Source organism: Cheilinus undulatus, linkage group 9, assembly GCF_018320785.1.
Source record: "Cheilinus undulatus linkage group 9, ASM1832078v1, whole genome shotgun sequence".
Classification (NCBI taxonomy): Eukaryota; Metazoa; Chordata; class Actinopteri; order Labriformes; family Labridae; genus Cheilinus; species Cheilinus undulatus.
In genome coordinates, this window is record NC_054873.1 from 36,185,827 (window position 1) to 36,203,021 (window position 17,195).

Sequence of the window (17,195 nt, forward strand, 5' to 3'; positions counted from 1 at the left end):
AGACACCTTTGTAATACAATTGCTTCATCTGAGTCATCCATGCAGGAAACAAGAGCAGACTGTCGTCAGCTAAAGGAAATCCTGGCTAATCACATGTCTGTATCATATTCAAATATGAATCAAAGAACTGTGCCAGGGAAACACTCAACATTATTACATATTTGAATCATGCAATAAGATTTTTTACAAGATATATGACATCAGAGTTATCTTGTTGAAACACTACTTAAATCATGAAAAAGAAAGTCATCATTGGAAAAAGCTGTTAGTGAACTTATAGAAGCTGGAAATGTATAACTTACTTTACCTCACACTATAGGACACACAAAAAAAAAAAAAAACAAGGAAAAAAATACAAAATATCCATATCCATAGTTAAGGGAAAGCCACTCACAAATGTACATGTGTTTAATCAGATGTGGGAACAGTTTTCCTGGAAGATTTCTACCAGTTTATATGGCTGATCACAGTGAAATACAAATAAGTAAAAAGAAAAACACAATTGGTTCAATGAATCAGAATTTTAATTAGGTTGTGCCTGTCAGACAGACTACAAGTTGGTTAGATAATGAATCCTCCCAGAAGCATTGATGTATGTATGCTTTAAGTTTTTCTTTGGTAATTATTTTCAATCACAAACAAATGTAGGTTTTCTTTGATAGTGGGAAAAATAGTTCATAATATGGTTACTCCTTTGTTAAAAACATAGGCTCATCTATCAAAGACTCCGACCGCATTTTCAACATAAAATAGCCTTGTTAACATTCATTAAGGCAAAACAAAAGATGAGAAAACACGCTCAGAAACATTTAGATTAAAGTACAGTATGCACATAGTTGATAAAGTTGGGCAGTTACAATTGAATGAATTTTATTTCTTTACTTTAAAAAAAATCCCTGATTTACATGTGTTTTTTTTGTGAACCAATAGGAGATGAGTGCGGTGCCATACGTCAGACGTAAGGGGCGTTCTAGAGGCACGTCTCCCCCTCAGTAGTAAGCAGCAGAGTTGAGTGTAGCGCTCGAGCTCCATTGAAAGTAGCTACCCGGTTCAGAGACAGCGCAGGCGGACGAGGGGGCGGACCGGCGAGAGGAAACTTGACAGAAAAAAATAGCAGTTACTCCGCTGACCTCCATGTAACTGATATTATTTATCAACGCTCTTATTTTTTAAGACAGACAACTGTGCACGCCAACAAACGCGGTAACGGCTGAAGCGGAGGCGCGCCCAGCGAAGGAATAACGTTAGCAGGAGAAACGGAGAGAAAGGTGAGGTGAAGAAGGCACGTTTTGGACGAAGAAGAGGAGGAGGAGGGCAGTGACAAGTACACGGACTCAGCCACAGGTAGCTCTCCGTTAGCTGTCGTGGCAGAAGATATCAAAGTGCAGGCGGGTCATGCGGATTTCTCCGGTCTGTGATCGGAGCGCCGCGTCGCAGCAGTAAACGCTGTTCGAAGAGAGAAGAGGCAGAAATCAGAAGAACCAGACCGAGTCTTCCAGTCCGTCCAAGCGGGCTCCTGATTACAGGAGAGAGCCACCATGTCCAGAAGGAAGCAGAGCAAACCTCGACAGATAAAACGTGAGCATTACACGAGTTAATTACTTGAATGTTGTGTTTTGTGTGCAGGATAGTAGGCTAGCATGGAGAGCCACGCGCGCGCTGTTCAGTAGTGCGTCGCCTCTCCTATACAGTGCTTCACTATCAAGTTAATAAGTAGTTTGAATCGTACATGTAACGCCTTGCTTGTCTCGTCGGTAGTTTTATGACACTGTTCTACGAGTAAACATCGCTTCTTAGCTAAACGCATAGAAGACATACATTAAATGAACTTAAACTGCAGCGTTTTCTCACAATAACAGACTGATATAGACTTGACACTTCTTCTCCAAACTGAGGCGCCACTTCGGCAGCGTCACTATCTCGACTGCGCAGGGATATCAAAAAGTTTCCATTTATTACCCTGTAAAGAATGCTTTGTCCATCGGCAGCTGAAAGTGTAGCCGTGGCTTCCTGTTTAATTCTGTTGTGGAAACGTCAGTGTTCTCTGAAAAAGGCGATGTGAGCAGAGATAAAGCAGCGATCCGATGTGAGCCCTGATAAAGATTAAAATTGGATCTTTTTTATTTGTTTTCTGTCTGAGGCCGCCGTTGCATTTTCCCTCTGGCTTTTCACTTCTCTTTTCCAGAGATGGGGCGTCAGATAGGCCGCCTGGCTGATCTCTTGGGCTGATAGCTGCTTACAATTGGATCTTTTTTTCATCTATCCTTTTAACTCAATAATGCATCTTAGGGACGCTTGAAAGGCCTTTTTCGTGGTCTGGCGCTCGGCTGGTCTCCGTGCTTGACGAGTTCTTCCTGTTTATAAAACGTGTGAAGGTTTATCACAAGGGACTGATGTTCAAAGTTGATATCAAAGCTTATTAATGATGTCGTCATTAACTCCTCGGTGTGCTTTGGGAGGCCAGACGACAGGTCTGGATTTAATGTTATCAAAAAGCAGATTAAAGTCTAAGGAAGAGAGGTGATGTGTCGTTTGGAAGCTGCAGCAGGGGTGGAAAGCATGACATCAGAAGGACAGTTTGTTTAGTAAGTTATCACATTAAGCAAATAATAATATCTCTTCATCACTGATTGGACCAGTGTGTTCCCAGAAACCTGTTTTTTTTTTTTTTAAAGCACTTGACTGTACACCCCATAGCAAAACATATATTCAGTGTTGTGGAATATAAGTAGAGAAGGTGTTATGCAACATATGACTTCTTTAAAACTGACCTTACACCACTGATCAGCTTTCTCTTGTCAAAGTCTTATGGAAACTTCTTTGATGAGAATGTAAAACAAGACGTTTGAAAAATTTTACATCTAAAACACCAGATTTTTGTGAAGCTTTTAGCTTATCCCAGTTCATTTAATAACTCATTCAAACTACAAAATTAAACTTTGGGTTGATGTCAGAAAAGGTATTACCCTATCTCTGGTTCTGTAAGGTCATTGATCAACCAAAGATAGTTGAAATGCAGACAAGTCATTGCTGTGTGTAACAAAATATAGGTTAGTTCATGGGAGGGTTGGGGTTGAAAATCTCCAACAGTGTGGTGGGTCTTGCTGATCTTTGATTGACTTATTTCAGTATCAGCCAGAGGTTTGGTTATGTGTGGGTGTAAATGACTGACATGTTAATCCCTGGTGATACTGTTGTTTTGAGACTGAAGACCTATGAAGCTAATGTTAATATAATCTTAAGCTTTTAAGATGTTCAGCTGTCATCAGTGTCAGTATGTGACACGTTTTGACCTTTTACAATCCCTGACTTTAACCTTTATCTGTTTTTCCCTAAAAACACATGATTTTTAATTTTATTTCATATTTTGACACGTGAAACTCATGATTTCGACGTTTACCTCATATTTGGACTGTTAAAATTCTGATTTTGAATTTTATCTCAGTTTTTGACTTTTAAAATTCATGGTTTCAATATTCTATCTCATATTTTGCCTTTTAAAAACATAATTTTGACTTTAAATGTCATGTTTTTACCTCTTAAACTTAAAAGTTTGACTTTTTATCTCAGATTTTGAGTTTTTAACTTATCATGTTCACCTTTTGATCGCAAAACCATTTATCATCAGTGCCAGGTATTTTTACCCCTATAATTCATTTGTGGTGAAAATAAGGTTGACGTTTTATGGTTAAATATCAACCCTGTTAGGCCCTCAGGTTAGACCCATTTCAGAATCCGGCCTCTGTTGTGATTGAGTTGACACCCCTGCCTTAGTTGGTAAATAATGCTCTAGATAAGCTAGTTTTGATGTCATGCTTGGCACTGAATCGTCTTGTTTCATAAAGACCGGCCAATATTTTGATGCAAACATCTTACAAGGGAATTGATGATTTGGTGGATTTTGTACAGTGCTTAACAAATTTATTAGACGACCACCCAAAATAAGGTTTATGCCACAGCTGCCCTAGATTAACAGCATTGGTAAAAATTGGTAAAACCAAAATCATTTTTCTATGTTTCTGCAATGGTTAATACACCAATATGTGGAAGCTCTGTAACCCAAAAGATATTTTTAATGCTAAAATATAATTATTATTGTTATCCATGAATTTTGAAATTTACTGATTTACAAAAAAACCTGAAAAAAAAGTAAAGCACATTATTATTTCTCGATTAATATGTCAAATTATAGTAATTTACTTGCATTCCTGAACAGAAAATTTAGTTTGAGTGGTTGAATGTTATGCTTGATTAATTTCTGACTTCTCAGAGAAGCCCAGTGAGCCGGCTCAAATTTGGGTATAAAAAGGCGAACTCAGTTTGAAATCCCTCATTCCTTTTCAAAATGGTAAAATGTGGAGAGCTCACTGAAAATGAAAGAGTCCGCATTAAAGCACTTCATGATGCTGGATGGTCTCTGAGACAGGTGGTCTAATAAATTTGTTAAGCACTGTCTGTATTTTTAATAAAATGTTGAAAACAGTTTTTTTCATCTAGATTCTGCACTGATAGGACTTGCAAATGTTTTGATATCAGTCCTGGAGCAAAAGCTTTAACACAGAATATTTTTAATTGAGAAGTGATGACCTGCTCTGTGCTGCAAACAGTGTTGAGAGTATTGTAAGAATTTAAGAAGTCAGATTGCTGTCTGCTGTAACGGTATTTGTTTATCAGATGCTTTTGTCCAAAGTGACATGTTGGAAAGTTAGTACACACAAGCAAGAATTCAGATAGGAGGCAACATCTTTTGTTAGTGCCACCAACTGTTGCACCATGTCAACATCACCCAATCAGTGCTGACTATACTATAAAATGCCTTTACACAGGGTGGTGGCAGATCTGCCAATAACAATATATATGAGAAGTCAAACTCTTACTGTCTGTCTTAAGCATGCTGTTTATGCTGATATTAGCTTGTCATTAGCTCTATTAGTTGATTGACACTGTTTAATTTTTTAGGTTTTCTGATTTAAAGAGAAAGTGGCTTTGTGATATTGTGCTGTATGACAGAAGCTGACTTAAGGAGCTTAAATATAAACAATATGAGCAGGGTTGCATGATATTGAATTTTTGGTAAGCTGATACTTCCGAACTCGTTTTCGTCAGTGCCAATATTGCTATATATTCAGACCGTTTTTGGTGTAAAAAACACAGTGTCTCCTGTGCAAAGAGAGGAGATACTATTAATAGGGATGAGTATCGAAATTGGGTACCAACATGGTACCTGTATTAACACTTCAAATACTTCATTTCAACTCCCTGCCATCCCAAATGAAAGGCTAGAAATATGATATGAAATGTGTGTGATTTATGTAGTAAGTTACAGTGGTTTCCTTCTTATCCCTTGTTAAACTGGCATCGTATTAAGATATTTCTGCCAATCTTTTATGATACCCAGACAGCTTTTATTCTCCCACTGACTTTCATTACCCTTTCTTTCACTCAGAAGTATCGATTCAGGCACCATTTGGGCACCGTCGCCTATAAGAAGTATCGATTTAGCACTAGTATCAGAAAATAAAAACAAACAATACCCAACCCTAGCTAGGAATGCACGATAATGGATTTTTGAGTTAACTCCTTCAATACACACAATTAAAAGTTTGAGAGTAAACAAATCAACCAATTTGGTCCTTAAACAGATTTTAAAGTGTAAGCAATGTAGACGAATAAAGAAAATGACTCTGGCTGATGTAGATCTGTTGGTCCAGCCTAAAATTCCACTTATTTATTTGTTTGCATGGCCAATATTTACAACTGATAAAGGCAGATTTTTGTAGCCAAAATATTGTTTTTAAGAATCTGCTAAAATGTTAATATCTGCCAATATACTAATTCACTTTAAAAGCCAATATCCATATCATACCGATAATATGGTGCATCCCTTATTAATACTGCTGATATTATGGGCAGAAATAGCTGGTAGTGATATTTCACTTTCTAAACTAATATCTGCCAATACCAATATCATGCCCATAGTATTATGCAACCCTAAGTACAAGCTGCACTGTTGATCTCTAACTTGACACTACGACGACTACAGCGCCATAATCATTTTTATTTGTAATATATGGATACTAAATTAGAACTCTATGTTTAGCATCAGCGATATAACTAATGGTTTATTATTTTGATTTTATGCCTCATGTACTTCAATCGCATCTAAGTTGTATTATTTTATTTTAACATCCCCCTTAGCAAAGTAAACTCAGCTAACACATATTACACTTTTTACATGGTTTACATGCACAAATTAAATTTTAATTTTTACTCTAGGATTGCTCTGAACTCATTGATGCCATCTGTAATGATCAAACATATTTACATGGTCACAGGGGAGGATTTCACTGAAAGTAGCCCATATAGCCAGTCACTTCCTGGTTTTTCACATGTTTCCATAGAGAGGCCTATCAGCTGTGAACTCCCTGCAGGCTCCTACAGTAGAGCCAGCAGTGAGGCCCGGAGATGTATTCCAGACCCCGAGGCTGATAAAACCAGGCTAGACTTGGCGTGTATGAGACAGAGTGTGTGTGTGTGTGCACGTGTGTGTCTCAGGGGTGTCATGGCCGTCTTTATCAGTGCTTCTGGTCCACTATGCTTCCCTGTGCACCAGGCCCCGGCTGTGGTCGAGGCCAGCCAGCCTCTCAGCCCCGTGACTCTCTTGTGATTTGGCAGACATTTTGATAGGAACGAGTGAGGAGTGATAAGGACTTTGTTCGGCTGGGGGGTGTGAGGGTTCGGCAGAGGTGGGGGTGCTTCCAATACCAGTGAAATTACTGCTAATGCAGTGTGTCCACCATGTTTTTTTAAAGTGTGCTGCTCAATGCTGCTGATATGATTAGTTCAGCTGGGTCACAGTGGTGTTGGGTTGTTTAGCTCATCTAACTTCCTGATTGTGAATGATACGATGGATGTAGTTTGATTGGCTGTAAAGACAAGTAAAAGCTAAATGTATGCTGTTGGGTTATGTGATCAGTTGCTTATTTTCAGATCTTGTCTGTGTGTTCGGATATTTAGAAGACTCATGCAAATTAAACTCTTCCTCCTGCAGCCAGAGCTTTCAACTGGGCAAAAAGTATGGAATCTGTCTACTATGACGGATGGTAAAAAGGGTTTGAATCATGCCTGAAAGATGAGATGGTGCTTTTAAATGTCATCAACCCCATCTTTAATAACTGAATTGTTAAAGTGGTAACACTCCGATCTCTCTGTATTTACACTATAATTCAAGAAATAAATTATCTTCTGAACTGAGTACTGCAAATATCTGCCGAGTGATGACGCAAGTGCTGCTTTGTAGGAGTAGGAGTGAACTTGCATGTCAAGTGGGCTGATTGGTTAGAAAAAACATTCCCAGAATCTGTGCAAACATATTTGAAACCACTAAACTTGTATCCCTTATGTCTCATTGTGAGGTACTTGCAACCTTGCCTTCATCAAGCCTAGCCAGAGAAGCACCTTGCAACGAATCATTCCCGCTCCTTCAGTCACCTGTTGCTGTGACTGAGTGAGGCAGTGGAGGCACTGAATAACAGGAAGAATGGTGGAAGTTCAAATGTATTTCATGGGATTTGTACCATCGCTTGACACATTCATTCCTGGTTTAGATGAACTTTGAGATAGAATTTTAGCTTTGTTTCGAATGAAAGCTGCAGGTGTTCCCTGCAATTTGGAAGAAACTATAACCTCCAGAGTAAGGGTGGGTGATATGGGAAAAAAAAGCATATTTTTACTTACTAACAAAAAAATGTATTTCCCATATATATATTGATTTGATTCATTAATAACTTTAATAACTTTATGGATTTTACCACCTCTGAATCACATTCACTTGTCAAACTTAAATACCCAAATACCAAGATTAATCAATTATCAGCCTGACTGATTATCAAGGCTGATATTCGGCTGATTAATTGGTATCAGCATTTTATTTTAACCGATTAAGTTGATTAATCAAAAAGTGCTCTACTATGGTTCCACTGCAAAGCATGTCTTCCACTCTTGCATTATGTTCTCCCTTAACTGTCTGACCAAATGTCCTGTAAACAACACAGTCTGACTGAGTAGATGTCACCAGAGTACTAGCCACTCAGCACTTATTCCTGGGCACCACTGACAGAGCAAGCATAAGACATCACCTCCTTTTCTACCACTTTCCTGCTTCTACTGTGCTGCTCTGTGCTGTTTGTCCTGCTGGTAGATCTTGGGCCAAATTGTTTATTTAACTTTATTTTTTTGATCATGCAGTTCTAGTTTTGCCACATTAGGTACATTTTGTGTGTCATAATAAATGCATATCGGTTCCACATTTTGATATTGGTCTCATGAACTACTAATAGTTGGTATCAGCCCTGAAAAATCAATGTTGGTCGACCCTTAACACTTTTACAAACAAGCAAAAAAATAAGTGAAAAATGAAAAAATATACAAAATGATATAAAATAGTAATTAGAAAAAAGGGTTACTGTCTTGGCTTTATAAAACAAAATATAATATAACAACGAACATGAAAATATTTACCACGTTATAAAATATATGGACCAAATGAACGTAACATGGCATGTTGCAGAGTAATCACTTAATCATGATAATCTTGTTTTCATTATCTTGGTCAGCCAAAATTTTGATTGAAATTGAAGCTTGTTTAATTGCCCAGCACTAGTGAAGTGTCTTGTTACACTGAAAGAGCAGGAAATTATCAACTATAACTATGTTAACAGGATTAGATCTGCCTCTGTCACACTTATCTCCACTGATCATTGTTCCTCTCATCTGTTTGACTCTTAGTAGATCATTTAGGATGCCATCTCTTGAGATTGCCTTAAAAAACTTTGGAAACTTTGTGCAAATTGTGTGGATAAAATGTTATTTTGCATCCAGATGGTTCAGAAAACCATAAATCAGATACGTATAGGCCCATTGGAGTTCTTTTTAAAGATTAGATATTAAATTTTGTTTTCAATTTCAGCCATGAATCTCTGCTCTGTTGGGAAACCAAAGGGGATGGATGAGTAAGCATGTAGCAGCAAAGTTAGAATGGGCAATAAGGTTATTTCTGTTCTTTGGCAGCTCATCGATGCATTTTATTTCTTCACAATCTAAGATCATCCTATTGCCCACTCCTATTTCAGAGTACAAAGGAGTAATATGGGTTTAGTGCAGTATTTACAAAAACATGTAGCCTATGTTTTTCAAGAGAGGTATCAAAATTAGTACAGAAGTTGGTGCCAAACATCTGTTTCAGATTTCTTTTATCACAAGATCTTTGTTTGCCTTTTTTTAGGCAGAGCTCTTTCACAGCAGCAAGTTTTGATATCAGCATAAACTCATATATCCTGTGGACACTTTTATTTACCCCGTTACACGTGACGCAGCCCTAGATCAGTGTGGCTTTTCCTCCTGACTCCCTGACCTGAAATAACTTTTGTCAAAACTACAGGAAAAGCAACAATTGACAACAACGCCCCCTTCTCTAACAACGGAGTGCTGCATTAAGACAACACAGCGGAATGGATATCTTTTTCAATTCCAACCCCCCCAGCAACAATGGATTAAGTCCAGGGCTTTCTGAAGGCCCATGGTTGAGGAGGAGAAGCTGGTGTTTGTGCAGCAGATAGATATTTGTCTGTGTCTCTTTGTGCGTCATCCTCCCCAACGGTTGGTGATCTCTCAGCCTGATAAGGTTCCTCTCCTTGATGGAGCGATAGCAGCCAGGCAGGCAGGCAGGCGGCCCACTGAGGCTGGATCCTTGGGCTTATATTTTGGCGGTTGAGATGGGAGACGCGATAAAACTTGGCGGCGATCACTGCCGCTGATATCGCAGAAAGCAACAGAGAGAGAAAGATGGAAGGAGAGATGGAGGATGGAGGGCACATTGTAATTACATCTGGCTGTTGCATGCCATTTTCCCAGCGTTGTCACGTTGTTGTCGGTGGTTTTGTTTGCGACTGGCTGGGGGTGGGATCTCTAGATAATTAAAAGAAAAGCAGAGGGAGAGCAGGGAAAAAAACATGTGGTGATAAGAATGAGGAGCGGAGGTGAATGGTGGGAAGAAGGAGTGAAAAAGTGTGTGAAATCTCTGTGCTTCTAGATGAATGTGTTGTGGTGTGTTTTAATGGAGGCCCAGCCTGCTCTGCTGCTTCCCCACCCCTCTCTGTAAGATGTTTAAGGCTGATAAAAGGAGGCCTGCTGATGGTAGATAGATAACACCCTGCAGATTCACACTGCTGATAGTGTGTGTATGTGCCTTTTTGTCTGACTGTGTGTGAGACAGCTTCCTATGACATCACTGCTGGAGCTCAGAGGTCAGCATGAATAATATGCTGCCTCCCATGGCTTAAAGCAAACCAGGACGCCTGCAGAGGCCAGACAAGGAAATCACCATTCTGACCTCCTCAGCTGCCTCTACTTCTCTTGTATTTTCCATCATGAAACAGTGCTTAAACTTCTCTTGAAGCTCACAGAAAAGGTGTTTTTAGATGAATAAAATAACTCAAGTCAGGTTCCAGTTGAGTGTGTCGCAGCTGTGTGAAAAGAATGTGTTGTTCTTTTATCAGTAGTCCGACAAGGCCTGGGTCACGTGAGTGTTATATGGACACACAATTGAGAGATTAATTCATTCTTTGTGAGCCAAAGTGAAATAAAACACACAAGAACGTCTAAATTCCAAGCACACACAGCCAGAAGACTGAGCAGCGCCTTGGTGGCTTTCTCTTGTGTGCGTGTTTTTTTTTTCTCCTTCTTTGTTCTGCTTTTAGCTTGATGTGAACTTTCGATAAGCCGCAGGGCCTGATCTCCGGTGCAGATAGAGATCGCCAAGTGTGATTGGAGTTGTTATCAGGCTGGAGCAGGCAGGAGCTGAGGCTCCACTGCAATAACAACAGGCCCGGGCGGGAGCAGCCGGGGTCCGGACCCTGGCAATCAGTTCCAGCCCTAATGGGATTAATGTTGTTGTATAATTAGATGATAGGTGTGAATGCATTTCTTTTCTCCCTCGATCTCTTCTCACTCATTCACACTTACCCCTCCTCCTCCTTCTTCTTCGTCTCTGCTCTCTCTCCTCCCTAACAAGCGTTGTCATTGATTAATTTAATTAAAATTAATAGCACGTATTACTCATTCCAGATTCTGTGTAAGATAGTGCAGACATGTTGGGAAATTTTGGTGTTCGTTGATGATTATCTCCAGGGTTTTTTTTCTTTTTAAAAATTCCTCTCTGTTAAAGGCAGAAAACTTGAAGGGTGTACAGTTAGCGGGTAGAGGAGGAAAGGGAGGGAAGTTACAGCATCAGCAGCTCTCAGTTGATTCTGACAGATATCAAACTAGCTGAGATGGTGACTGATTAGGTATCAAACGTTTGCTCATAGCTTGCTGTGAGAGCTGCATGTAGCTGCGTTTTGTTCAAAGTGCATGTTGATTTGCATTCAGAGGAAAATCTTAGAAAACTTTTGATCAGTTCTTCTGGTGGGTTACAAGAAAATTTCACTGGTAATTTGTTATTTTTGATTCAATCAAACTTAAACATGACCTCACTGATGCTGCATCACTGTATTTATGCTCACTGTTTTCTGTGGAAGTTTGTTGATCTCATGCGGCGTGTTCTAGTTCATGATCCATTTACTTAACTACATAATTTCAGTTTTGTCAACAAGGCTGACAACAAGGAAACACTTTTTTATTAGAGAAAAAATTGTCAGTGTCATTGATAATGTTGTCTGTTGGCACAGCTGATAATTATCAGTGCTGAGGTACTGCATTTGTGCTTAGTAATCTTGTTTTTAAATGGAGAGTTGGATGCTGAAGATATTGGCTTCCACCAAAAGAAAGCAGCCACTTTAACAGATGATAAAAACACAAAACAGCCATTAAGTATAATCTGTGAGGCTGTAGAGACCGCAAGAGTTGCACATGCCCATTAGCACTGAGAATCACAGAATAAGTCATGTTGCTTATTACTTAGTAACATAAACTGTCCTCCATAGGGAAAAGAGACACCATACAGTGATTCGGCAGTGCACTTACTATATATTCCTGCAAAATGTGATGTACTGTAAGGATTTAAAAATATTCTCAACTCACAATATGATAATGGGTTAACTATACAATTTAATCCCAAATTAAAATTTTTCTAACAATAGAAATCCAAAGTTTCACTTTCCTTATGTTTTATATATACAGTGCTTAACAAATTTATTAGACCACCTGTCATAAAAATGAGAAAACATAAATATTTTAGAAATCTTTCAAAAACTTGTTTAAAACTAAAAATGTTACTGTTATTTATTTGGCAAATAACAAACTAAAACAACAAAATAGTCCTTTTACACACATAATAACCAAAAATTTAATATTTTGTATGGCCTCCTTTGGCCTTGATAACAGCTTGCATTCTTGCTGGCATTTTTTTATGTACTTTTCCACAGTCTCTTTTGTTATTGAGTTCCAAATAGTTTCTAGCTGTTCCCACAGACTTGCTTTAGATTAAACTTTTGTGTGATCAATCTTTGAATCTACTAAATCCCAAATTTGTTCAATAGGATTCAAATCTGGACTTTGACTTGGCCAGTCCATCAGTTCCAGTACTCCAGATTCCTTTTTCTTTGTCAAATAGTCTCTGCACAGCTTTGAAGTATGCTTGGGGTCATTGTCTTGTTGGTATATGAACCCACGACCAATCAGATTCAGTCCAGAAGGGATTCCATGATGCACTAAGATGTTGTGGTAGACGTTCTTGTTCATGATACTGTCGATTTTCACTAATTTACCCATGCGTATCCACTAATGGAAACCCATACCATAATGGAATCTCCACCGTGTTTCGCTGTAGGTGCAATGCAAAACGTTAGCCAACTTTTCTGCAGACATAAACACGACCATGCTGACCGAAGAGTTCAAACTTGGACTGGTCCGTCCAGAGTACCTTCTTCCAATCATCAACAGTCCAGTGTTTGTGCTCCCTGGCAAATCTGAGACATTTCTGGATGTTTGCAGGCCTCAATAATGGCTTCTTAGCAGCTGTTCCCTTTAGGCCTTGTTCTGTCTGTCGTCTGCTTATGGTCATTCTGGGGACTTTCTCAGACTCTGGTCTAGAAGCATTCATCTCTGCCAGCAATGGTCTTCCTTCTGTCTATGTGTATGTAGGTGCTTAGAACATACACACGACAACCAGGGGGTTGCAGCGACCCTCCTACCTGCCCTAACAGTACCCTAGGCTATGTTTAAGCACCACATCTACCCATAACTGGCTCTAAAGCTGTGGGGGTTTTTTTTGTTTTGTTTTCATCAGATTATTTTCCCATGCCCTTGGTAATGTACAAAGACATCCAGAGCATGTCCTGGGTTGTGTCAATCCTCATTCCCACCTGATGGGGCCCTCGGGTGGGCGTATTCGCCATTACACGCCTTACTTCAGCCTCAAATTTCGGTCCAAACATGAGTGTCATGTTAGGCCGAGTGTCATGAGAATGCAAAAGCAGACAGTGCCCTCTGCTGATTAAGAACAGCAATGCAATATATTTTTCTGGCAAATCAATTTAAATTTTCAATGCTTGTCAGGTTTTTATTAGGTTAGGTAGGTATCATTACACCCTACTGGTTAAAATATAAATGAAAAATATCACTAAAAATTAGGGGCACAACGATCGATCGGCCAAGATCGGTACCGGCGGCAATTTCCTTAATTTTAGGAGATCGGCGATTGGCCGATCCTTGTAAATAAGATCGGTGGATGAGATCGGTTTCATATGTACCTCTACCTACTAAAATGTGAAAAATGAAAGACTAAAGGAATTGATATAATTTAGTAGTTTGGACAGCAATGCTTTAAACTTTTCATTTATATTTGAGAGAACTACCTCATGTGCATTTGAAACAACAAGTTTGTGTTGTTTCACGGGTATTGTTCAATGTTATTCAATAAAATAAGATTGGAACATTGAAGGTGTATGCTGTCAGTTATAAAAAAATTGGTATCGGCAAAAATTGGAATCGGCAGGTCAGGCTTTTTAAAGACCGGTGATGGGTGATCGGCCAGAAAATTGCAATCAGTGCACCCCTACTAAAAATCAAAGTACAGGACTGATATTTTTTTTACTACAATTTGGTGTCAGATTCGCCTCTTGTCATGCTTTAGCCTTTTACTTCTTGTCATGGCAGTTTACTGCTGTCAGCTTCCTCTCTGTTAAGTTAACCAGTTATTCATGTCATAGGTGCCAAATTGAAGAGCATGATGGAGTTTCATGGTGAGTTAAGTGGCAGAGAAATCCTGCTAGAGTGCCTTCATTTAAGTTGAATTGTTAATAGTTTGCAGCCTTGATTTGATAGTTGTATCAAACGAGAGATGCATTAATTTTAAAACCATGTCAATATGATGCCAATGCTTGAAATAACAATTTAGCCAGGGCACTCAAATGGCCTATCAGTTAAGTCAGGCCCAATATACACTGGTAGCACGGGTTCGGGTAAGGCCTATGGCATCTTTTTGGCATGTCCACTGTCCTCCTCTATAAGTAAAGGCAGAAAAGGCCAAAAAAATACATCTTAAAAAAATTATAACAATTTAGTTTATACCAATCATGATGATTTTCCTTTCTGCTCTTGGTGTGACTCTTATACAAATAAACATCATGTGCATTGCATCTAACACTGCATTGCAGCACCTGCGTCTGATTGGACTTGAAGCACTTTGTGTCTCTTACTGATATTCTTTCCTCCTGTCTAGAACTTTGCTTTTGTTGTACTTTTTCTCGGATGTACGTCGCTTTAGACAAAAGTGTCTGCTAAATGACATAGTTACATTGTAACGTTGTAGTTTCGTAACATTATTTTACCGACTGGCCAATATCAGTCAACAGGGCAGACATCAGCTGACACGGATAAACCGATGCATCTGTGCATCCCTGTATCAAAGGAGTCCAAATAACACTATTTTACTGTAAATATATTTTGTCCTGGCTCTAATAAATCAAAGCAGGCAAACAAACCTCAAAGTAGAATGTTTGAATTATTTCTACTGTCCAGCCTGATGTTAGCAACAAGCTGGAAACTTTCTGTTATTTTCATATGAACTTTGCTGTGTGATAGGTTCTTGGGTACATAAAGTCAGGATGTAAGGAATTTAATAAAACTTTGAAGCTTAATTAAAAATACTTTTATTTGTAATTGCATTTAGAGATTGTTTAATAGATCTAAAGTCAGATTATTATGATTGGAAGATATCCATAAGAACCAGGGGACACAAACTAAAAAACCTTTTCTCTCTAACTCTTTTTTTTTTTAAACAACAGTTTAGTATGTGTATGCATGATATTGATTTTTTGCTGATTTCCAATATGCCACTCATTTTGGCCAATATATGCACACTTATTTAACTGTGAAGAACACACAGTCTGTTTGTAAAACAGGAAACAAGGCGATCATTTGCCTCTACAATAAATGTCAGATTTATTCTCTTACAAATATAGACATTTAGTAATAAATAACAGAAATTCTTTTGATTCCATATACATGTAAATTGTAAATTTAAAAGCAGCAGTAAAACCATGCTTCATCTGCCATTTTTACAGAGCTACAAACAGCACTTTAACACCTTGCTGACAGTCGGCTCTTTAGAGCACCAAATAAAGATGTTCCCCTTTCTTTTTCTGAATTTTATACTTTCAAATTGAAATTAATTTTCCTAATTAAATAACACTTTTGCAGGGCAGTTCCCTGAGAAATTCTTAGGAAACATCTTAAGTGTAAAATATTGGACTAGCTATAGTTGGATCTAAAACTTCAGCCCTTCAAACCCACTTCAGGGTTTAAGGAATAAAGATAAAACAAGAGCAAAATACTTAGTGCTGTTAGTTCTGCTTTAAACTCCACAAATTTAATGCTTCACCTTATCAGTATTAAGTTATTAACTTTTTAAAGCTATTATTGTCCAATACCCATATATAACATTGTGCATTCCTAGGTCAATGATTTATTGCTTCAATTACCTGTAAATTATCAAACTTCCTTCCTTAATGTCAATTTCTTTTAGTTGTTTCACAATCAGCTCATGAAAGAAGAAATTCTTTGACAGCGGTTTTGATCAGAACTCTGAATTTTTCTCTCCCTGCCCTTTTTATGTCAAAAGGTGTGAGCCTCTCTGCATTGATGTGTGTGTGTTTGTGTTATGCCACTTACAGAGAGTGTGTGTACATGCATGGTCAGATAGACCAGAGGGGGAAGTTGGCCAGGTTACAGAGGAAACACCGTTTGTGTTGGGTGTGTGGATGAGTTATTACCCTTTCCTGCTATTTACCCAGGGGACGGCTGCATGGTGAATTATGGTTCCTGAACTCAGCGCTGTTGTAAACGGTTTCACCCTTGACCTCGGCGGTGAGGACTCCGTAGACGAGGGGAGGGGGAGAAAAATATCACCCGCACCAACAGTAGCGTAATCTACGTCCAAACTGTTTGCTCTGGCTGTAATTACCACTCTGCCTGCTCTTCCCAGGGAGCTTTGGAGGGCTTAACTCACAGCTGACACACTCACTGTTAGAGGCAGTGGATGTTTAACCAGAGTAACCAACGAATCTCCTCCAGCTGCTGTCCAAGCCAAGCATGAAAGCACATCATATGGTAGTAAAGCAGGTGTGAGTATATAGGTGTTTACTGTAGTTGTTGTGTTTGTGGGATAGCTGCTGGCTGCGTAGCTCTGATTTCTGGCCAGAATGACTCGGGACACTCTGAGGACAGTGTGTTTGTGTGGATATATATCTTTGTGTGTGCGTGTTTGTGAAACAGACAGTGTTATGACAAGACCCCCCCAGCGGCAGTGATAAGACGGACCATTTGCTCCTACTGTGCTGAGCGCTCTGTTCCGGGGTGTTAAGGCAACCTGGGCAAACAACACCACCTGACCTGCTTTTACAGCCATGCACACAAACCCACACGCACCACAGCAGCAGCTCTTGACCTGACCAGCTGATGGTAGATACACCTGGATCTTTAAGAACTTAAATTCCCCCGTCCCCATACCTGACACACTTAAAGAACTCAGAGGTCAGAGCAGGCTAACAACAGGACTCTTATGAAGTGTCCTAGAACACTTCTTGATGATCTCCCTCTAATAGATTCATTCATTCTGACCTTGACCTCCATGTGCACCTGCTTCCTGTACACTCAAGTTAAAACACTGTTATTTCATTGTCCGATTAAAACTTAAA

The 17,195-nt window shown here is 39.1% G+C and overlaps 1 protein-coding gene across 2 annotated transcripts in view; it reads left to right on the top strand.

The window, feature by feature from the left end:
- Positions 1 to 1,050: 1,050 nt before the first annotated feature.
- The window catches only part of zfpm1 (zinc finger protein, FOG family member 1), a 158,458-nt gene continuing 142,313 nt past the window's right edge, over positions 1,051 to 17,195 (top strand). For both annotated transcript variants that reach the window (XM_041795408.1, XM_041795409.1), the window contains exon 1: positions 1,051 to 1,578. In XM_041795408.1, the coding sequence (XP_041651342.1) occupies positions 1,539 to 1,578 (40 nt within the window). In that variant the 5' untranslated portion in view covers positions 1,051 to 1,538. The remainder of the gene's footprint in view (positions 1,579 to 17,195) is intronic.